Raw genomic sequence first — 24,045 nt, forward strand, 5'->3', positions numbered from 1 at the left:
TCAGTTGGTAAGGCTGCCATGTTTGCCGGTCCACAGCTCCCGAAGCTCCACCTGACATCCCAGATCTCTCAGGGCCGCTTTGCCTACATCACCGCAGTCTTGATGGTTCTGCAGCGCCTGGGCTATCAGCGCTTCTGCTCCCATCTCCAAGATTGGCTGGCTGAAGTTACGCATTCGTGCGACCAGATTTCTGAGCACCATACACCCTTGTTTCTGTAAAGAGCAGAACACCAAACGTGAATCACAGTCACAAAGACTCCAGATCCCAGGGAGCATATTGTTCACTGACGACATGATCTTACCTGCACGTTCACCACATCGGTATGAGTCTTCATAGCCTGCAGGGCAGCCAAGGCACCTCCATTCTCCATGATGGCCGTGCAGTTGTTGGGTTTACGTAGAGCAAGGACAGAGAGGCATGCACAAGCCTGCTCGCACACCTATGGCAGAAAGTGAGCACAATCTTAGAACATCTTAGAGGATTCTTTCAGTCAGTGTATCCCTCATTTGTGTGTTTGTTTGTTTCAATGCACAGAGACCAATTTAGCATGATTTAACATGTAGGTACAACAGTGACACTCACAGCAGAGTTGCTCATGTGCCTGTTCATGGCGATGACAATGAGCTGAACTCCACCGGCATTAACAACAGCGTCTTTCACGTCATCATTTCCTGCTATGGCTCGGATCGCGCTAAGAACCTGCCGAACCAGCTCCTGCGGGAAGACAAACACTTCAGCGAAAAAAAACAAACCTGGACTCTATCCTCATCACGATCTTTGCTTCTTGTACGTTACCGCTGACTCATAGCTGTCTGCGAGCAAAGTCATCATGAGTTTTAATCCACCCATATCACAGATGTCTTGACAGAACTCATTCCGTACAGCCAGACGGGATAAAGTCGCACACAGCTCACTCAAAACAGAAGTGTTGCCAAGGTGAGCTGCATGGAAGATATCCAAGAAATCAAAATTATTTAAGTGTACCAGCAAATACAAAGCGACTAGAAAGCGCAGAAGCTAAATCTATATTGATATGATCAGCTGGCCTTACCTTTGGCAGCCTCAATCAACACCTTCAGTCCGCTGTGTTCAAGAACAATACTCTTGGCGTGTTCATGAGCGTGCCCAAACGTAACCCGCACGTCATCATCAAAGGTCATGACTCGGAGAGTTGCGCAGGCCTCCTTAACCATCTCCGCACATTCACCGTGCTGTGTGATGGCAACAGTGAGCAGCGGCAGGACGCCGCCTTTAACAAAATCCTGCCTGTTCTGTTCGTGCTTTAAACAGCAGTGCCGCACGGCACTGATGGCGACCCGTGTAACAGAAGACTCTGCCTGGTACTTCTTAAGGACATCCAATAGGAACTGCCGGCCCTCTGCATCCAGCAAGTCTGGCTGTCCATCCGTCAGCGCGGCCAGAGCAGACAGCGCAGCTAATGCTGCTCCCTGCTCCTCCGTGCTCTTTTTGCAGTAGGACAGAATGACGGGGTAGGCGTCTTTCTGGGCAGCGAGGTACCGCTGGGCGAATCCCAGTGAGCACTGCTCAGTGAAGTTTTTTAGGTCTGCTGTCACACCAGCAGAGTCTCTTCCAATTCGGAGGGACTCCAACGCCTGAAATGATTAAAAAAAAACATTTTTAATATAGATAAAACTTTGGAATAAGCATTCTCTTTTCAGTAAAACAGATCAAGACTCACCTGTAGGACCTCGTGTGTCTGCTCTTCTTGACTGTCAGCCGATGATAATGTTGGGACAGCTTTCACTATGCAACTGAGGTCCACACCTGCATGAACACATACGATTAGATTTAATGCTGACTCACAGCACAACATGAAGTTCACAAAAAAAAGCTCCAAAGGGCAACATAACTTCTTTATTGACCATTTTAACATCTCAGAAGTGGCAGTAACAACAAAAAAAAGCTATTGTAATTATCAGAGTGTCAGTGCACTCTCTTCTTCATATTTGACGGGCCTGGAGCCTTTCACAGGTCTCGCTGGGCGAGAAGTGGACTAACCTTATGTGTTAATTGTTATTCAAGACAGAGGCTTCAAGCTGATTAAAGTAAGGACAAGGAATAAATTACTTTTTAGTACTTATTGCTTTCCCAACATTCCCAAAATGTCTTTACTGTAGCTTCTGTTAGAAGCAGCAAACCTCAGCCACGGGATCTATATATGAAGATTTGTTTGTAAAAAAAAAAGAAAAAGAAAAGAAGCTTTGTATCAGTGCTTTGTGCACATTTGATTGAGAAATAAGTGAATTCATAAAGTTAATCTGTCATTATCTTTAAAAAAATAAGGAAAGTTAAACTCTGTGTGTGCTCCAACTTCCTCCCACAGTCCAAAGGCGTGGAGTTAGTGGGGTTGGATTAATTGGTGATTCTAAATGTGTCATATGTGTTAATGTGAGGATGAATAGTTGTCTCTCTCTCTGTGTTAGTCCTGAAACAGACTGGCGACCTGTCCAGCATGTACCCTGCCTCCCGCACTATGGTAAGCTGGGATAGGTTCCAGCCCAGGGGGACAGATAGATGGATGGAGCAACGGACAGATAGATGGCAGAAGCAAATGGAGAGGGTCACTGTGGGGACAGGAGGGACAGCAGCAGTAAAAGTAAATTATAGCTGATTAAAGTCTGAAGAGAAAAGAAGCCAACTGATCCAGTTATGAAGAGTTTGCTACTTTATTGAGGATTGTGGCAGTGGGATATAGTTTGTAGCTTGGCTGTAAGAGGGAAAGGGATGGGATGGTTGAATGCATGGCACACTTGCATTTGCTAAATACTCTCTTTCCCTACATGGTAAGTGCAGGGGTGCTAGAGGACGAGAGAACAGAGCAAAGCACAGAAACAATAATGCTCTGAATCTGGGCAGCTGGTTGAGCAAACGTTTTTCTTTTGTGCTTGATAATAAAGAAGTCTGTGTGTGTGCTCTGTGTGTCTGTGTACAGTTTTCCCTCTCTGTTACTGAGGAGAACCAGCTACAAAGACATATTCATGAGAATGAAACTTGAACAGACTGAAAAGGAAAAAGACAAAGGGATGTTGCTTCTTTTTTACAAGCACACAAATAAAGCAAGACCAGTTTAAGACTGCATACCTTTGCTGAAAAGCCCCTACACACCATGCATGAACTGGCTTCCTTTTCTGCCTTTCAGTTCTATTTGTTACTGCTCCCCCACACCTACCCCTAGACCTTATTTGTGGGGATGTAACAGTGTACTTGTACAGACATGTTGCAAAATGTTCAGTTTTGCTCTCACAATGCAAATCGAATCCAAAATTTAATCACTTTAATTTTAGGCCAAGCTCCACCTCTCCTAAAAAGTTTCATGCCAATCCTTTCATAAGTTTTGAGTAATACAGTGACCAAACAGACAAACTGAACTAATCATAAAACCACAGTGAAAGAGGTAAAAGAATGGTTACACAAATCAAAAACAGAGATTAATCTAGATTTGGCCGATCAAAAATCAGAGTTTTATGATCTGGACCGTTTCTAATGCTGCTGATGTGGAAAAACTGAAACATTTTTACTTTGGATTTTTTCAAACAGACTAAAAATTCGCAGTGCACAGTGCAGTAAACAGGGAATCTGTCTATCAGCATAGTAAGTTCACCTTCCCATTAAATGAAGGATCAAGGCTAGAGTTGTCAAACATTAAGTCCAGGGCCCAGAATCAAATGTGTAGTGAAAATAATAGAAAAAGCTGTATCAATGGTCCAGCACACTTAAGATCAAAGTGGGCTGTATGCGGCCTGCAATGTACAATGAGTTTGACATTCCTGATCTTGGCTAACATCTGCATGCATACAGATAACATGACATGTTACAGATGTTAGAATATAAGGCAAAACTTTAAAGTAAAGAAATTTTAACATAAAACAAAATAAAATGTGACAGAACCAAAAAAATAAAGGACACATGTTTCATGAGCACTTTACATCTTCTTCCTCCTCCTCCTCTTCTTTTGGCTGCTCTCTTTAGCCGTTGCCACAGGGCATTGTCTGCCTCCATCTCACCCTATCACTGGCATCCTTCTCCGTCACACCAACCTTCTGTGTATCCTCGTTCACTACATTCATCTACACTACAACCTTCTCTGTGGTCTTCCTCCTGAGCACTGCACATGCTCATGGCTCCAGTCTTCTGCAGCTTGACCATCAGTGACTTAATTTCAATAGACATGCAACTCTTACCTTGTCATTCGGCCTGAAGTTTATATCAATCTTAACCGACACGGTGTCACCCTGACAAAGTGTGTAACAGTCAGTGTACATTAACCAACTGTGACATTTACCTTGAGACTCAAACTGCTCCACAGCCTCCCTCAAAGCCTCGTCTGGGTCCATCTCAAACTCCTCCATGTTTTCCCTGACAGCAGCATCAAAGGTCTCCTGTGTGATTCTCCGTTTGGCCATTTTGCCTCGTTATCTTCAACTCTGAAATTAAATGCAACAACGAAGTGAAACCTCAGCAGTGTTGGGCGGATTCAGTCTCCACTAAGGTAGCTAATACCGACAGCTATTGTTGGCTAAAGCACATGAGCTCCATTCCCTGTTACTGTAGCCGGTGAAGTTTCCAGGGCAATCGTTAAATAAGACCCTTACTGTGGTATTTCTCGTTGTTTTCATTGTTATTTTATATCAGCCGATTAAAAGTAATTCAGTCAAATGCTTTGGATATTACCTCCGCCCTGAAAGAGGATGCTTTCTCCGGTATTATGAATGAAGCGATCACAGTAACGCAGTTTTCGCTGTCGACTGTTTGGTACTATTCACAGAGAAGAGAAGTTCTGCGGAAAAATGTACGTGAATAGCAAATTTCTCCAAATGTCCCACACAAATTTTTGCTCTTCTCGAACATAGTCTGAAAAGCATAGGTTCCTCTACAAATTTTACAATTACTACATTATATCTTGAGAAGATGGCAGTAAATTATTCATATTATTTATATGTGATTATTTAACGTAACATGTATTTTTTAGTGGATGATAAAAAGGATTTGAAATGATATTTTTACTTTGACGAATACCCTTTCAAAATAAAGGAGGGGATTTCAATTATTTATAAAAGTAACTTGTCAAAAAACTAAATGATGGAAAATTGTTCTTTCTGTTTGAATATTGTATCCACGTCAGGCAAGTTTAACAGATAGGTTTACAACATACTAAATATGTTCTTGTTTGGTGTGTCCATATTTGAAAAGCTATAACCGGAAGTTATTTTTCTTCGGACTAGCTCCCTGGCGCTATTACTCTGATTCATGCAAATGACAGAGGTGGAACGCGCAGCTGGGGCAAGCTGAAGCTGGGGACGTTGTCCCAACGGTAAATTGTTGTTTTTATCCCCGGACGACTTGGGATGGCAGCGAGCACAGAGGCCCCGGAGCCTTGGTATCTGGCTCTGCTGGGCTTTGCGGAACATTTCCGCACGTCGAGTCCTCCAAAGATCCGACTCTGCGTCCACTGTCTGCAAGCAGTGTTTCAGTTCAAGCCGCCCCCGAGGGTCGAGGCCCGGACTCACCTCCAGCTGGGCTCGGTGCTGTACCGCCACACAAAGAACAGCGAGCTGGCCCAGAGTCACCTGGAGAAAGCGGTGAGCAGCACTGATGATCAGTACTAGAAACACCACCACCACCGTTTTATGATCACTGCACCACCCAGGGTCCACCGTGCTCTCACTGATGATCTGTTTCCTTTTTTTTCTTCCTTAGTGGTTCATATCACAGCAGATATCCTTTTTCATGTGCAGTATTAAAACCCATGCAACCCGTTTTTGTTTTTTTAAGTTGTGCCACTTAAGCATCTCCTTAAAACCAGGTGAGTTTTCACATTGTAGGTTGCATCTTTAACAACACCTATCAGATCTCTCAGTTTGAAGATGTCAAGTTTGAGGCAGCGAGTATTCTCTCCGAGTTTTACTGTCAACAGGTATGTACATCCATGTTATCATCATCTTCCCTGTTTGTAAAAAAAAACAATGCTTGGACAAACTTTTGCAGAGGTGCATTTGTTTATTTTATTGGGTTTTGCTCGCAGTGACGGCATACTCACTGCTGTACCGCTGAGCACACCTGAGTCACGTGCAAGCCTTGTGTTCAGAACTCAGAGATAACAACCTGAAAAACCTCTGGCCAATAATCTGAATGAATAAAATGCATGCTCTCATGCATGTGTGTTTGTGTATATATAACTGTCTATGTGCCATGTTGATGTCATGTTAGCATCCTCTCTTGTCTACTCTATTCTGTACACTGAGAGCAAAGAAGTAACTGGAGCTTAATTCTTTGTGCGTGTACACATAGTTGATCAATAAAGCTGATTCTGATTCCAATTAGATTGTGACTTAAAGTCAAGAGAAAATGAATTCAGATTCTTTCAATTACTTATTTGCTTCTTTCTCCAAGAACTTGGTGGACTCTGCAAAGCCGGTGCTGCGGAAGGCCATCCAGATCTCCCAGCAAACTCCCTACTGGCACTGCAGGCTGCTTTTTCAGCTGGCAGTAAGAAACCTCTCAACATTACAAACCTACTCGTGCCCGTTATGTTAATTTGAAGCGCGGCTGATGTATGAGCGCAATGTTGTTCTGTCTCCTTCAGCAACTGCACGCACTGGAGAAAGATTTGGTGTCCGCCTGTGACCTATTAGGAGTTGGAGCAGAGTACGCAAGAGTCATGGGATCAGAATACACGAGGTAAACGGGTCAGATTTCTGTTTTCCGAGTGAGATAAGTGATTCATCCGTGGTCATGCATTTACTCACGTTAAGTTTGTTCTTTCATTTTCCCACAGAGCCCTCTTCTTGTTAAGCAAAGGAATGGTAAGCTTAAATCATTCTCCTCTAACTAAAAGCGCTCGATGTGTTAACTTGTGTTGTTTTCTGATTATGCAGCTTCTTAATGTGTGTTTGTGGCTCTGTAGCTACTGCTGATGGAGAGGAAGCTGAGCGAGGTCCACCCGCTGCTGACACTATGTGGGACCATTGTGGAGAACTGGCAGGGAAACCCCATTCAGAAGGAGTCGCTGAGAGTTTTCTTCCTGGTATTGCAGGTTACACACTACTTGGATGCTGGACAGGTATTCCCGTGGTTCATTACCGGCTCTAAATAGATACGTTATTGTTGAAGTTTCACAAAAATGTAAGAAACATCTATTTTAAATCAAGTTGTTTTTTTTAACCCCATAACTTGTGCCAGATATCAAATATAAATCTGTATGCTTTTACATTATGCTAAAATGATGCTCAGAGCAAAGTTAAAGCTGCAGTGTGTAAAATCTCACCACTAGATGTCAGTAGATTGCAGATTGCGGATAACTAAGTTCTGTCTTCTTATCCATCCCAATTCAAATGCATAATTCCAGCGACGGTGGCCTCTGTAGGTCAAACAACTCTCACCTCCGCTCATCTGTAATCAGTGTAGGCTGTCTGTCCGCTGTTTACCTCAGATATCAATATGTGTCCACATCTATTTAGTGTATTGGAGGCTGTGAAGCTTTGTAAAAGGATATTGGCTGTTGAGTCAGTGAAGCTCAGTTCTGTTCGATAACAGCATTACTGTGATGAGTTGTTGAGGATATGCTGAACTTTTCTGCCAGTAAACGCTGCTCTATTTGCTGTTGTTAGCCAGCATTGGTGAAACTTTCGTTAAAGTGGGTCTAACATTGCTGGGCTCTGATGTTTGGTGAATAAACCCTCATGTGGTGAGAGAGTGTAATCAGTTTATCGCAGGAAAAGTGGAATTTTCAGGACACTCGAGCCTGGCAATAATGTTAGCTTATAACCAGCTGCTGATGTTGTTTAGCCATCTTATTGTCAGCTACCTGGAGATAAGATGCTTGTGTGCGTTTTTTGTGTGTTAGAGCCCTGACTTCAGTTCATAGATGAGGCTTCAGGTGTTGAGGAGGTTTTATCTAGATGTCGGTGGGTTATCTCTTTCCTTCACGCTTTCACTTCTTCGGTGACGGGGCCCCTTCTCTGACAAGAAAACACATTTATGATTCTTCATATCTGGAGTCTGGAAGTGCAGGCACGATTTGCTTCCACGTCACAGGAACGGCTACGACTTCTCTTCTCCCTGACCTTTGGTGTCCTACTTATGCGGCTGGTCTCTAGCCACATACATAAAACTGGATTTGGTGAAAGGTCCACTGTATTTAAGATTAAAGGGTAACATGTCAGCTTCTACTCACTGGTGCCTGCTCCTACTTATTTTTAATGGATTAATTCTCAAGTTATGAGAATGCATACATTTGTTGGAAGGCATATTTACACACTAATCACTGTATAAAAAGAGTATTCAATTTTATTTTTTCTTTTAAATGACCGACTGTAACCTTCAAAGTGTCTGTGCACGTGTCGGATTCAGGTAAAGAGCGTGAAGCCCTGTCTGAAGCAGCTGCAGCAGTGCATCCAGACCATCTCCACTCTCCACGACGATGAGATCCTTCCCACTAATCCAGCAGCCCTTTTCCACTGGCTGCCCAAGGAGCACATGTGTGTGCTTGTGTATCTGGTGAGATGCTGTTACTGACACACAGCTTGCGAAAGACTCTGAAAGTATAGTGCAAAAGCAGATAACGTTTTGTGTAATATCGCTTGTTTGTTTTTGTCTGAAAAGGTGACTGTGATGCACTCCATGCAGGCGGGATACTTGGAGAAAGCACAGAAGTACACAGACAAGGCGCTCATGCAGCTGGAGAAGCTGAAGAGTAAGTTTGATGGCGTACACTCGCTTATTATTTCCTACTTGATGATGGTGTTAATCAATCACCTCCGATTTGTGTGCTCAAAGTGCTGGACAGCAGTCCCATCCTGTCCACGTTTCAAGTCATCCTGCTGGAGCATATCATCATGTGCCGGCTGGTCACTGGACACAAGGCCACAGCTTTACAAGAAGTGAGTCACCAGCTGTAGAGATTTTATCCTTACGTTGTCAGATGAATGATTCTGGATAAAAGCATAGATTCTGTGACATTAACGTACTTTGGAGATTCTCAGCAGTTTGCAGTTGTAGCTTAAGATTGCAATGGTTTGTGTTCAGATTTCTCAGGTTTGCCAGCTGTGCCAGCAGTCACCCAGGCTGTTTACCAACCACGCAGCCCAGCTTCATACACTCCTGGTAAGTCTGCAGTTAAAGAAAATGCACATGAGCAGCAGCTGTGAGCACTTCTATGAAAGCAGAGGTTTTGGTAGCTTCGTGGTCTGGAGCATTCAGGTGTGTTTTAACACAGCACGAAGAAGGAAGGACATCAGCAGTGACATTAAAGGAACAATTTTTGCTGCCCATCAGTCTGGGAAGTGAGTCACTGAAGTTCATTCTACACTGAGGATGATTATTCACCCCAAGGTCAGCGCGTGTACTGCTCAGAGAAACTGCAGAAACACTCAAGATCTACATCTCAGACTGCAGACCTCAGTTGGCACATTAGAAAACTATATACCAAAGTATTATAGAGTCAGATGTGAAGCCATCTGCCACACAGATAAAGGTTGGCTGACAGTGAGTCATGCAGTGGGAAAATGATCCCAAGGAAACCTACAACAGTGGCCGAGTCAAAGTCCAGACTTTAACCCGACTGAAAGTCTGTGCTGGGACCTTAAGAGAGCTGTGCATAAGTGAATGCTCACAAACCTCCACGAGATGAAGCAACGTTGTGAAGAAGAGTGGGTTAAAATTCCTCCAAAGCAACACGAGAGATTGAAGTCATACAGAAAATGTTCACTTCAAGTTATTACTGCTAGAAGTGCTTCTACAAGCTATTGAATCATTAGGTGTACTTAGTTTTTCACACACTGGTTCTGGATTTTGACTCCATCATCTTTGCTGTTGATCACGAACCTGATTAAGGACCAGATGGTTCTTTTATTTTTTTTACGTCTGATATGTAAAATGTCAGCTTTGAAACTGCGTACGTTCTTTTTTACACGACTGATGATACAAAGCTTTATGGAAAATAGGACATTCAGTGCATTTCAGAAGACTGATGCTATAAAAAGAAGTTCAGCAGAAGTATCTACATTGGTCCCTGATGCATGTACAACCTTCCCATTTACGATCTGTGCTTTTTCAAGGTTTCAGTTAAATCCCAATGAAATGTGTCACATAAGTGTGCACTTGTGGTTGATGTTCTATAGCTTATGGTTCTGTTCAAGTGCCTCTCTAACTGCTCGCTTACTGTTTACAAACTACAACTGTCTCATTTAATATGAAGCATTAACACCTGTTTTCTCTTCTTGTGTCTCAGGGCCTGTACTGTATCTCAGTGAACTGCATGGACAATGCTGAAGCCCAGTTCACTGCAGCTCTGCAGGTGAGTTTCGTCATCGCCATCAGCTCCGGATTTGTTTGTCCTTTCATTTCTTTTTAGATCCCAAGTCCCAGGTGCATTGTGAACTCGCCATGAACTCTTCGGGTTATCCAGATACTGGAAACCCGGTAGGATACCAAACATCTGTTTGTATCAGTTCATGCACGGCTAACTTTTTTACACAAAGTGACCGTCTGTCAGCAATGACTGTAATTTTATTATTATTTTTTGGCTCTGTGGTGTTCAGATAGCTCTGTGCTGTCAGTGAGTCCCTGTGTCTCTTTCCTCTGTTAGATGACGACACATCAGGAACTGTGGACGTTCATTGTGACAAACCTGGCAAGCGTCTACATTCGGGAAGGGAACAGACATCAAGAGGTTTGAAAGTTGCTGCTTTAGTAGTATTTAAATTCCTTTTTTTTTTTTTTTTTAAATAAATGTTTGCCTCCTTTGGTTTAAATTCCCTTTTCTGTGTGTGTGTTTGTGTTTTTTTTTATTAACAGCTATATAGCCTTTTAGAGAGGATTAACCCTGATCACAACTTTCCTGTCAGGTAACTATAGAGGCTGCATAGACAAACACATCGTGCAGATTTGTTACTTTTTTGGCATTTTTTATTGTTTTAAAATAAAATAACTGACTTTTTCAGCTCTCATTGCCTTCGAGCTGCAGCGTTTTACATCAGAGGGCTCCTGTCTTTCTTTCAGGGACGTTACAACGAGGCAAAGTAAGTTACTTTTTTTAATATTCTGTTCTTGTTGTTTGGGATGAGGGAGATTATCGTGAAAATTTATATCAACAGGAGATTTCTAAGGGAGACTCTGAAGATGTCTAATGCAGAGGATCTAAACAGGCTGATGGCGTGCTCGCTCGTCCTACTGGGCCACATCTTCTTTGTTCTAGGCAACCACAGGGTGAGACTGCAAACCACCGCATGTTCTGCACGTTAGACCACGCACGCTGTGGCACAGTTATTTTAGGACTGCGGATGTGATCGCGACTTCATTTCTTTTTTCCAGGAAAGCAACAACATGGTGGTTCCTGCCATGCAGCTGGCAAGCAAGATCCCAGACATGTCTGTGCAGCTCTGGTCTTCGGCACTTCTTAAAGGTACAGCTGTCACAGAGCCTTTCTTCAATTTTTGTGTTATGGTCAGTTTATGGGATAAAATTAATTTACCTAAGATGGGTCCAAATAGTTTGTAATCTCGAGAGGAGTTTTATGAGCTAAAATCCCTCTTAAGATTACAAACAACAAAATTGTGACAATATTTGGCCTGAAGGGGTCGCAATGGACAAGCGCTGTGTTTGGAGTAGTTCAACCTGAAGAATACATTCAGTTGTGAACCTTAAAGAAGTTATTATGAGAGATGATGTTTCAACTTAATTATTAAGTTTAGCTCATCGGACTGAAGGACCAATGAGCTAGTGTCACGACACAGTGATTACCCAATGGGTCTTCACCCAAACTGCCCTAAAGGTCATGGTCATTTTGAGGGCCCCTTTCCATTTTCAGAGCATAACTGTCATGCACATTAGTCACAGGGTCACACAGTCAGAGATTCTCTGTGCTGATAAATTGTGTACGCACAAAATGAGGAAAGGTCTCCATGAAATGATGTGATAGCTTTGTCACATGTTTCATCATTTTAGTCATGATCATGGAGGGATCCTATTGGTCGACTCCCAGATTAGAAAGGTGTGGTATGGAGCTTTTGTCACCATTATGCTGACATCAGTGACAAGCTCATATCTTCACATATTTTCATGATTTTTATCACCATAGTTACTTCTGACTATGTAGCCATAAACTTTGTGAACTCAAACATTTCTGTTTGCGAGCCTCCTCCACCTGCAGTGGGGTTTTATTCTCATTAGTCGGTGCAGTACAGCCAAGCAGTGTAAATGTATCACTTTGTTTTTGAACACTTCACAGTCCTGTGAGTAGTGTTTGAGCATGAGCTACTATGTGACTGCGCAAAACTCTCAAGCCACCTCTTATTTCATTATATTTTGCTCTGAAAATAGGAAACAAATGCAGTGGTTTATTGAAACATGTACAAATATACATGGGAATACAGTATATAAGGCAAAAACAGAGTTTGTACACTTCTAACAAGCTTAAAAGTCCACATCTGGTTTGACAATCTTTAATCATTAACACAGGCTGAACTGTCTAGGCAGCTTTCTTGTAATTTATTTAAGTAGTCTGCAGGAATATTTCTTTACACTTCCTTGAAGGACATTCAAAGCTCTTCTTTGGATGTTTCTGCCTTTTTGTTCTGTTCTCTGTGAAGATGATCCCACACTGCTTCAATATTGTTGATGTCTGGGTTTTTGGGAAGCCAGTCCATATCCACTGATATCCAGGCATGCTTTTATTTTATCGGCAGTGTGTTTGGGATCGTCGTCATGCTGAAAAATGAAGCCTTTGGCAGTTTAGTGCTTTTATTTCATGGTGTATCTGAATCTGATGGTACAGGTGAATTTATAATTCCATCAATTTTGACTATATCCCCAATGCCAGTGGCTGAAAAGGAAGCTCAAACATGACAGAGCCTCCACCGTGTTTTACAGCTGGCTGTAAACGCTCACTGTTGTACCCCTCTCCTCACCTCATCCACACAAATCGATAAAAATTTAAATCTCTCCATAAAATCTTCGCCACTGATTGTCAGTCCAGCTCTTGTGTAGTTTGGCATGCCTCAGCCTTTCCTCCTTGTTTCCCTTCCTTAAGAATGACTTTTTGACAGCCACCCCTTCTACTGAGACCATTTCTGATGAGGCTTCACTGAACAGTAGATGGATCAGCTGAAGATCCAGATGCATCTCTCAGGTCTTTACTGAATTCTTTCCTACTTCTTAAGGATATTACTTTCAGATTCTGTTCATCTGCTGTGGATAGTTTTAGTCTTGCAACTTGTTCCTCCACTTGTCCAGTGTCCTCAACTTTTTTAAGAACACACTGCACACCAAGTTGAGATATGCCAAGTTTTTATCTAACAGCTTTTTCAGAATCACCTTGTTATTGCAAAAATATCTTATGCCTGTCGAACCGGAGTTTTTTTGTTTGTTTTGTTTTGTCTTAAGGCACTTTGGTGCATAGAGATACGGTTTAAAATTGGTTCTTTGTGCAGTTTTCTGTTATGTGTATACACAACACTGGTTCATCCCCATCCCCTTCATCCCAAGTTTTTGTTTTTTTTATCCTTGAGTGATTCAAAGGTCAGTGTTAAGTGGCATAACAAAGAAAACAAACACATTAGCCTGAAAATGGTCGGATACAAGGAATGGCCTAAAAAGTGAGTGAAAAAGCAGCCAAAGACCAAAGAAGAGCTCTGAAAGACCTTCAGAAAGCTTGAACAACTATTGCTCAAGAGCACTTTATGAAACTACAAGAACGTCTGGCTCCTTAGAAGAAAACATAAAGCAATGAGAGGTGACTCGAGACTTTTCACGGTACTCTGTTGGTGGGCCACCTGTTATCTAGCCCATCCCCCTTATAGCACCATAATAGTTAACAGTTAGTTAGCTTATTTTCAGTAACAACAAAAAGAAAGAAACAGAACATTGTAACTTTGATGAATATGGTATTTATTTGTGGATTCTCTTATTTGACAGCTTTAGCTTGGTGTAATGGATAACCCAGTGGTTGATAATTAACAGTAATTTGTTTATTTTAGTCAAAATTCATGATGTGATCATGATAAATAAACTCCATGGCTCCACGGCTACAGCACAGTACACAATGCCCGTTACGTTTCTTTGAACTACATTGTTATTTTTGGCCAAGTGAACATACTAAGAACGCACCATCGCCTTCCTGGCACAGTTGTCGCTCCCTTCGAATAACAAAAGCGCTTTTTGATTTCCAGCTGATCATTTTGCACCAGTATTCGGTTCACGGTGAAAGATCCCTTGCAGAAAGGGCAGTGATATGCATTTCTCAGCCAGTTATAGCATCAATAAATCACAGAGTAATGAAGCCACAACTGAATTAGAACTGAACGAAGCTTGGGGAAAAACAAGTGGGTGAAAAATCATTTAATCACAGTACACACACGCACACATACGGCGCATTCTAGGTTTGGAAATGGTGTTTGGATCCAAAATCATTTAACAATCATCAGCATACACAATTAATCTTTTCCCAGCAGATTTGAACAAGGCTTGTGGAAACACCATGGACGCCCACGAGGCCGCGCAGATGCATCAGAACTTCTCCCAGCAGCTCCTGCAGGACCACATCGCAGCCTGCAGCCTCCCTGAACACAACCTCATCAGTGTGAGCACATCATCAATCAGTCACACTATAAACAGTGAGTCACTCCACCCTGGTTGGGTTTTCAAAGGAACCTCTGTTTTGTGTTTCAGTGGACAGACGGCCTCCCTCCTGTGCAGTTCCAGCCTCAGAATGGACCCACGACCAGCCTGGGCAGCCTACTCTGAGAACTCGATGCCACAGTGACGGAGAAAATGAGAGACAGAGCAGCTGCTGCAGACAAAACGGTTAAAGAAAACTGAGGTGTCTGAAAGTAGAAGCAGCTGATAAAAGGGTAAAAAAAAAAAAAGAGCGAGAGAGAGAAAGGAGAAGTAATGAATTTAAGGGAAAAAGTGAGGCACACTGCACTGTGTCATTTGGCAGACTTCCATTTGGTGCTTTCCCTCATCGTTTTTGGGGCACTGGGGCATCACAGCTGGGTTTGACTGGGTTAAAGTGCCCCTGTTGTGGTTCTTTATAGGCTCATACTCACTAGAATAGTTTTTCACACATTCATATTTTTTACACTGTACACTGCAGCGGTGCCACTTTTCACCCACTGTCTGAAGCACTCGGTTTTAAAATCCCTTTGCATACCGACTTTGCCTGCCTTTTACCTTCTTTCTGAAATTTACCTGAAACCACAACACTGACGTGCTTTTAGCCAATGTGAACAGTGACTTTTATCGAACAGCGATTTTAGCAGCAGAGAGCAACGGGAGGAAAGATGGTTTCAAAGTGATGGCTAGTTTGCTTTAGTCGTACTGAGGTGGGTTTGTGTGAAGATCTGTAAATGAGTTTTGTTTGGGGTGTTAGAACAGGCAGTACATGTGAATGAAGAGAGTTGGAGAGAACAACAGTACTGTTAGCCACATTAGCCACACAGCATACAAACACTAAGCTTATAGAGATTTTCCTCATGTTGTGGGGACATTGCAGTAACTCTCAGAGTGTATGAAGACCACCTGATACATTTTTAAGTTGGCAGAAGTGGATGCAGAATAACAGCTGACTGCATCTGGATTTAATCAGCTCTTTAATCTTTGTCTGTGGGTGTGTCACACTAGTCATCATGCATGCATGCATTGTGTTATACACAGTGAGGTAGAAAGCCTGGACTGTAAACTGGCGTTTCAGGAAGTTCTGTTATTGAGAATAACTCCAGTTTGACACTAACGTTGGTCTTTGTAACTTTGCGAGGCTTTTAACTCCATTAAAGCATAACAGAGTCACTTTGAATGTTTTCAGAAAACACTGGGTTCTTTTAAATACCTCAAATAATAATGGAAGTGAGTGAGTACTGTGTGTTGCTGCTAACATAGGCTAGTATAAAAACTGTGTGTGGCTTTTTTCTGAGCAACAGACTCCACTGAGCACACCTGTGATGCCCACCACCTGACCTGCTTCTTTCTGTATGAAACAAAAAACAAAAGATCTGCAGTTTTGTTGAACTTTTCTTTTAAATTCACCCGCGTTGTTCCACGAACGTGACAGACGCAGTTCGTCTCTTAACCTTTGTTCCAAACCACCATGAATGTGTTCTTATATTAAGTCAAATAAAGCTTTTGGTTTTGAAGAGTTTGTTTTAAAGTCAAACCAGTGGCCAGACAGATGCGTTTAGCTTGTCGTTTCGTTGTGCACGAGTTCAGTATTTGTCTCTTTAAAAGCACAGGCCGACAGACTTTGATAGAGTATTTGTCAGGATATATTTGGATACGCATTACAAAGCATACTATGTGTAATTATGTTAATGTTATGCAATGATATGTTTGATATGGCTTACTCGCTGAAAAGGATCAAATGTTTAAAGTTGTATGAAACGGCCAAACCAGCGGAGCATTTTGGAAACAACATAAGAACTTCTTGAACGTCCAGTTGTATGTAAAGTGTAAAATGTGACTGCGATGTCACAAAAAAAGACTAATCTGACATCTTTTGACACTACAGTCTTGCAGCCTGACTGTGCTTCCCTTTAGATTTTTTCATTTCACTCTCACTGTGTATATCTCTATGCTGTGCACATTTTCCCCGGGTCAACAAACCAGTAATAAGAATAGCATTTCTACTAAAATAGAACCGACTGTTACCTCTTTGCACATGTGCCGTTTCACAATGAAACCTGTAAACGTTTTCAGAGTTATACTGTTTTCCGTTTCACTTATCTCTTCCAGACGATGTCTTTATGTATCTATATTTAAATAACTTATTTATTTAAGGTTTTTTTTGTTTTTTGCCGACACAGTTTATAATAGTTTTGATATATTATTATTATTATTATTATTATTATTATATAGCATGTAGGATATGATTTTTGAATTCATGCTAAAGTAGGAAAAGATTTAATTAGTTAAGACAGTTTTACAAATGTATTTTAAAAATCAACTACTGAGTTTCGTCAGCTGCATAGTGATTATTGCGATAAAGCAAAGACGTTCGGTTGGTACGGTGTGGTTGCCATTTATTTTATTGCCATTTTACAGCATGTGATGAAAGGGAATGTTTAATTTCTGTTAGCCATGTTGTCATTTTCATGACTTAACTTTAACACTTGTATAAATTTTTTTATGAATAAAGATTCTAAAGTTGAATCATTTGTTTGTTTTCACTGAATATGCTTCTACACTTGGATTCACTCTGAAACAACGTGCGGCGCTGCAGCGAGGAGAAAGCCTGATAACTGTGTGTTCAGCACATATGATTGAGTGAAATAATGCCTGCAGAGCCATACCAAAGATTTAGCTGTTTTAGCTTCTCCAGTAGAAGCACACACTCTGCATTACATCACATTGAACTGTGTGGGAAACCAGGCTGATGTGCTGTAATTGAATTATTTTGTCCACATGTTCAGTGCGTCCACTGTGTTTCATAATTCTTGTACATTATTTCAAAAAATGTCCAAAAAACATTGTTGTTTTGTCAGTTTGAAGTCTGCATCGATTTATGCGAGTCGCTTGAATGTGTTAAGAGCAGTCTTCACTTGCACTTGCGTTGCCGCACGGTGATGTCTGTCCGCCTTTTAATTTCCTGGCGTACAGATGGATCGTAGTGGAGGAAAATGCACCAAAAAATGTGAAACCCAAAACTTTGTGCGTGACGTAAAGTCAAAGAGCTGTTTTGCAAAGAATTCTCCAAGTCCACACAGAAGTTAAGTTCAACCACAAGACCTGATTTTAATTATACAGCCTGTCTTCTAAAAGGGTTTGACGTTTTATGAACGCCTGAGATGATGTTTGATTAATGCAGCGGATTCCGAGCTGTGGTGTGGGCCTAACGGCCAGTCCTGGGGAAGCATGGACAACCATGGGGCAGGGGCCGGGGGGGATGAGTGAAAATCAACCAGAAGAGTTTGTTAAAGCCACCATGCTGGAGTTTATTTCTCTATGATTCAACTTGGATTTGTTCTTCTTTTTTTTTACTTGTGTGTGTGGAAATGACAAGTTTTTCCATCTTCTGGAGCCGGTTGACCATCTAAAGACTGGGATAGTTTTATTTTTTAATAGAATTTATCTGTTTTAATCACCCAAACTGAAAAACTTTTAATAGAAAAATTGCAACCCCACTGTATGAAGATAAATTTAATAGGTACTATCTTCTAGTTTGCTTCTTTAGTAGGTTCAATAAACCTAACCATGATGGGTGACAGGTGACCTGGAGGTTAAGACATGCTTAAAAGACAGACATGAATCTTACATTTGATTAATTTAAGGAGAAAAGGTTATGGTGTGAAAAACTACAGTATATGCATCCTTATGTAGGAGTGAGAACAGTGAATAGAAAATAGTAATTTCACATTAAGCCTACTGCTGTACATAACCGCTGTATGTGTTAATAATATCTTTGCAGCGCATGAAAAGTGTGAATGACATCAGGACCACAAGGGAAGTGAAGACCATCACCTGCTCAGACAAAAAGCCAACAAAGGTCTCGTGTTTCAGGTGTGGTGAAAGCTGGGTCCACTTTTAAAACCTCTTCATTTTGGTGAATGAGTTGCAGAAGATGTGAAAAGTGAAAATGTGTGCCACAACATATTCTCAAACCTCAGTACACAAAATTAAAAAGCTACACGTCCACCACTTTACACCTACAGCCCATCATTCACTCTGGATGATGAATTTGGAGCAGTTATTTTGAAAATCAGCCATCTGTCTTCTCTGCTGAGGTAAGGCATGCATGTGAGGTAGGACATGAAGGCACACCGGGGGCAGAGGGAGACAAGGTTTCACTGTTCAGTGAGCAGCCAGCCTGCAGAGTCCTGCCACAGAGGGAGACAGACACACACATGCGCTCGCGCGGTGGAGACTCCATTACATTTTTATCACCGTGATTACGCCAAACTTCATCTGCGTAATCTGATTAGAGAACAGACAGTAATCATTCACACGTTAGAAAGATGGTGCAACATCAGCGCAGTTTACAATGTAAACCGGTGAGGACCCTATAGCACCAATGAAACCCCTAAAACATTGAATGAACACTTAATTGGTGCCAGGCTGAGTTGGTTTAATAGATCCCTTTCTTATAGGTGGTTATGTCAGATCGGCACGCCCGTAGACTCATTTTCCTCTTTAAAGACGCTTAAATTGATTTTTACGCAAGTTGGAGAAAGGCCAGCAGGGTGGGAATCATGAATCCTTCAAAGCTTTTACAAATGAATTCACAGGAACAGCAAACATCTGCGCCCTGACTTCAAATTTATAACTTGTTTAATGTGAAAATGATCAAATAACTCCTTCTGTTCGCTAAATGTGTGCATGCGTGTTAACTTGATGCGCAGTTGCCTTTGTCCGCGTTCAGAAAAAGCACGAAATTTCCACCCACGAACATGAGGTTAGGCAGCCTGACGCAGATACCGGCATTCATCGGAGACCCCCTTACAAAAGCTCATCTTTTCTCAATACCTGATTTCTAGTCAATCTGATCCCAGTACACCTACACCCACCCCCTCTCTCCTCCTTTATTCCTTCGTGCACCGATGCCGCCGGGTGACTGTCTCCACCGAAGGAGGAGGAGGTTACAGTGAGAAGTGAAAACTTTTGGGACGCTCTAGGTGTCTTGGACGTAGCTGCTGAAAGGAGCCATTTCCTGCCAAATAGTGAGCCCGCCTAATCGTGACTGCTGCTGCTACTTCCTGCATTGTTACAGTGCTTAATGAGGATTAAGTTGAAGCTGTCATGTCGTAACGGGCGGCCATTAGGCTTGCTCCACACGGAGAGAGGAGCTGCAGGCTGGCCTCGCCTCACTATGATTTCTGAGCTGAACCCTTTCCACCTGGACTGGACCTGTAAAACCTTGCAGAGTGTACAATCCTGACCTTAATAAACACCATTCCTACTAGCATATCAATTATATATATATATATAAATATATGTGTGTGTGTGTGTGTGTGTGTGTGTGTGTGTGTGTGTGTGTGTGTGTGTGTGTGTGTGTGTGTGAGAATAAAATCTGCTTGGTTTAATAATCTTTATGAGCTACTTTGTTACTTAACAGGTCCAGCCTATTTAAACAAGCTATTTACACTTCTAACATAGATCACATGACAAGCATGTATGTAACCCAATAAGCCTTATTAAGTCTCTGGCTTCACACTTTGTCAATAGTACTCACTTCAAGGTTGTTCGTTTGGTTAATTATCCACTTTGATTAAATGATGAATCAGCCAATTAGTGTGTGTGTGTGTGTAACACTGTCCACACAATGTGAGAATAAAACCCAAAGACACCCAAAGTCTCCAAGATTTCACTCATTTATTGTCATAACGCCCTCCTGTTGGAGGGGTAGTGAATCACTCATATATCTACCGGGATACAACGTTGTCATTAACATAAATGTACTGATTTGTTTGATGAAATCAGTCAGTCAGTCCAAGCCTGTCCCAAGTGAACTGTATTTTCTGTATTTTATATCCTAAAAGCAAATGTTCACTAAATGTCAATAGCAGACATCTAATATCTTCAGTTTATGTATCCTAAAAAAACAAAAAAAAAGTCTGGCAAGGCTTCCACCTTGTAGACCTCTTCCAGAGGTGGACCGCTCCGCTTTGAAGTCTTTTCATTCAAAGTGCTTTGACTTGTGGCTTGGAAAAACTTCCCCCAGGGGTTGCAGAAAGTGACCAGAAATAACACAGAAGAGATGACTTCAGTGTTCTCAAGTGCAACTCACAGCCCTGATTGTTTTTTAATAGAGCTGGGATAACGCAGTTCTTCTCTATGGGTCTGCTGGAGGAGGAGGAGCAATATTTACAGAAAGATTCATCACAACCTGTAAACTCAAGACCGCCTCCCCCCCCCCCCCCCCTTCATCTTAATTTGATTTTTTTTTTCTTTGTGCTGGGTGATTATGTGAAGATGGCTCCCTTGCTACAGATGTGATTGCTTTACACGAGACAATCTGTAGCCTCAGGAGATGGAACAGTGGGATGAGGGGACAGAAACAATCAGACCCGATGACACAGCAACATCTAGAGAGAGAGCTCTTTTTGTTGTCATTTAAAGAATGGGAGGGTGAGGCTGACAAAGCACTTCTAACCACCCCCCTCTGCACCCACCTGGAGGCTAGCACTCCCGCTCCCGCTCAGTCTTTATGGACTTCTGTCGTACTTAGATCGCTGTATTCCAGGCACACACACGTTTACATATGGATGTCCATTTATATGCACGGTAGTGGACGAATGAGGATGAGTTCAGTTCACAGGGATGCTTTGAAGCGATGCAGGTCTTGTCATGAAAGAGCACGCCAGCTGGAGCTTTTACAGAAGGGACTCTGTCACTGGCATAGTATAACCCAGCTGAGAGTGCTCTGGACTTGCATGTTTGGATCTGATTCTAACTGCAGGGCTGGCTGACCGCTCTTTAAAGCAAACCTCCTCTGTGCCCCCCCCACCACACACACACCTTCTTCACTGTAAAGAGAGACACAAATAGCCTTAATGTTTGGGTTCAGGACTTGGATCTATTCTGAGTTGCATCACATGCTGCTGCACACAGTGACTCTGAATCAGGAGATAAGTGAGGATGGTTACCTTAGATCATAATTTGAGGTCAGGGAGACAAATGTGAGGCCGGATAATTACACGATGCTGAGGATGTGACGCTGATGCACTACTGCTGTAGAGACACTGAAGGTAAACATGGCGCTGACTTTGCTTGTGGAAGATCACAGACTGAGCTCAGCAGACAATGTGTTTATGGAGTATTTATATGTATATTTACTCCCCACATGACATCTATCTATTAATACCATCCGGCCCTGTATGCTTCAGGAAAAACTGAACAGGATGGAGGTGGACCCCTGCCTGGTGGCTTGGATCTCCGACTACCTCACCGACAGACCACAGTACGTCAGGCTGAAGGACATCACGTCTGACACAGTGGTCAGCAGCACAGGAGCACCACAGGGAACTGTGCTGTCCCCTCTTCTCTTCACCCTGTACACCTCTGACTTCTGCTACAACTCTGAATTATGCCATATTCAGAAGTTTGCAGATGACACGGCCATCATGGGGTGTATCTGGGATGATCAAGAAGAGGAGTACAGAAGTCTGGTGAGGAACTTTGTCGCATGGAGTCACACAAACCACCTGCAACTCAACACCTCAAAGACTAAGGAACTGGTTGTGGACTTCGGGAGGTCTAGAGCAGGTCCACTGCCAGTTCAGATAGAGGGGGAGGAGGTGGAGGTGGTCAACAAGTACAAGTACCTCGGGCTGTGGGTGGACAATAAACTGGACTGGTCATGCAACACAGAGCACCTGTATAAAAAAGCCCAAAGCCGACTGTACTTCCTCAGGAGGCTGAGGTCTTTTAACATCTGCAGGAAGCTCCTGAGGATGTTTTACCAGTCAGTGGTTGCTGGAGTACTTTTCTATGCTGTGGTGTGCTGGGGGAGCAGCACAGCAAAGAGGGACTCATCCAGGCTGGAGAAACTGATCAGGAGGGCTAGCTCTGTGGTCGGCATGAAGCTGGACACTCTGGTGACAGTGGCAGAGAAAAGGACATTAAAGAAACTGATGGACATTATGGACAATGCTGGGCATCCTCTGCACACGGCCATAAACAACCAGAAGAGTCTGTTCAGTGACAGGTTGCTTCTCCCCAAGACAAGAACTAACAGACTTAAAAACTCCTTTGTCCCACACGCCATCAGACTGTTTAACTCCTCTCTGGAGGGGAGAGGGAGGGGAAACAGGAGGACAAAGGAGGGGGGAACAACTAAGCTGTAGTGCCTCTGCACCTCACTGTACAATACCTTGTGCAATACTTTTTGTAAATAGTCAACAGTGCAATAGACTCAATACTTGAAATGTGCAATTCACTTGTATTTTTATTTTTTATTCCTATTTATTCTATTTATCCCCTTTGTATATTTTATTTATATTTGTCTCTGTATTTATATATGTGTGTGTGTGTATATATATATATAACAGTTCTGTAACTGTAACTTTGGTCGTTGCTGTGCTTTTTTTTGGAAGTCGAATTTCCCAGAGGAACCCACCCGAGGGATTAATAAAGTTCTATCTTATCTTATCTTATCTTATCTTATCTTATCTTATCTTATCTAAGTCTGGGGGGGGGGGGGGTTGCAGCTGCCCTCGCCGCCATTAAACCCTGCAAACCATCATGTACAATGCAAACATTAAACTGCTGGGTTGCATGTTTACTATGCATCACTCATTGACTGTATGAATGTGAACAATCTGAGCTTTAATCAGGCATGTAAAGACAACATGAACCACTAACGTGATTAAATACGTGTCTATATGGACTACATCAGCACAACATAGCAAAAAATAAATAAAAAATTAATAAATAAGGGTTTGATAAATCAATTTAGTCACATTCGCCTCTGCCAGGCACAGATTCAACATTATGAAATAAAACAGGACCACCCCCATTAAGCTCATAATGTACTTTAAGTAGAAATAAATCAGCATTTGCTTGCACTTTGGAGACCTTTAAGGGTCCGGGCTCGGGTGCAGTTGAGCGGATTGTCTCCTCGCTCTTGCAGCTGCTGTCCGCTTTGTTTTGTGTGCAAATTGATTATTTGTCCACATGCTAAGTTTGAAGCGTTACTTGTGTCACCGTGCTCATAAGGCTGGCAATAAAGCCACTCTGACATCTGTGAGTTGAGTCCTGACTTGGAGTTAGAGCCACCGTAGAAGCTGTGGTGATTCAAAGAGGATGCTAGTGAGTGTTTGGGATGAAATATGTGGTGTTTTACATATTCATGGGTCAGTACTGTAACTGTGTGTGCGTGTGTGAGTGTGTATTGGAGGGGATCTGTACACTTGCTGGTACACTCACGGGTCACTCCGGGGACCCCGGGGGGCCCTGACATTGTCGTCCTGCTTTGGCCCTCCGTGGTCAGTGACTTACATGATGTGATCCGGTCGCCCTGGTATGGCGAGGTGCGCATGCCCACTAAGAGGACGCAGCGGCTCCATGTGTGTTGAGGCGCATTATTTGGCAACAGACGC

The 24,045-nt window shown here is 42.5% G+C and overlaps 2 protein-coding genes across 2 annotated transcripts; one reads left to right on the forward strand and one right to left on the reverse strand.

The window, feature by feature from the left end:
* armc6 (armadillo repeat containing 6) lies at window positions 1-4,731 on the reverse strand. Its single transcript, XM_085378327.1, has 8 exons — window positions 4,694-4,731; window positions 4,305-4,446; window positions 1,701-1,786; window positions 1,053-1,614; window positions 797-942; window positions 584-715; window positions 303-440; window positions 1-213 (listed from the first exon to the last, which is right to left on the reverse strand). Exons 2-8 carry the CDS (start codon window positions 4,423-4,425, stop codon window positions 1-3), a joined length of 1,398 nt encoding a protein of 465 aa, XP_085234453.1. The 5' UTR covers window positions 4,426-4,446; window positions 4,694-4,731.
* Window positions 4,732-5,296: 565 nt separating this feature from the next.
* Window positions 5,297-16,263, forward strand: mau2 (MAU2 sister chromatid cohesion factor). The gene is made up of 19 exons (XM_085377362.1): window positions 5,297-5,601; window positions 5,720-5,734; window positions 5,868-5,936; window positions 6,413-6,508; window positions 6,606-6,700; window positions 6,798-6,825; window positions 6,927-7,082; window positions 8,372-8,518; window positions 8,624-8,714; window positions 8,798-8,901; window positions 9,047-9,124; window positions 10,251-10,316; window positions 10,608-10,691; window positions 10,817-10,866; window positions 10,963-11,040; window positions 11,116-11,227; window positions 11,333-11,423; window positions 14,470-14,597; window positions 14,687-16,263. Exons 1-19 carry the CDS (start codon window positions 5,368-5,370, stop codon window positions 14,759-14,761), a joined length of 1,797 nt encoding a protein of 598 aa, XP_085233488.1. The 5' UTR covers window positions 5,297-5,367; the 3' UTR covers window positions 14,762-16,263.
* Window positions 16,264-24,045: the final 7,782 nt, after the last annotated feature.

The sequence above is a fragment of the Diplotaxodon limnothrissa genome, linkage group LG18, assembly GCF_057381915.1.
Source record: "Diplotaxodon limnothrissa isolate DT_005_m linkage group LG18, D_limnothrissa_male_GT1.1, whole genome shotgun sequence".
Taxonomy (NCBI): Eukaryota; Metazoa; Chordata; class Actinopteri; order Cichliformes; family Cichlidae; genus Diplotaxodon; species Diplotaxodon limnothrissa.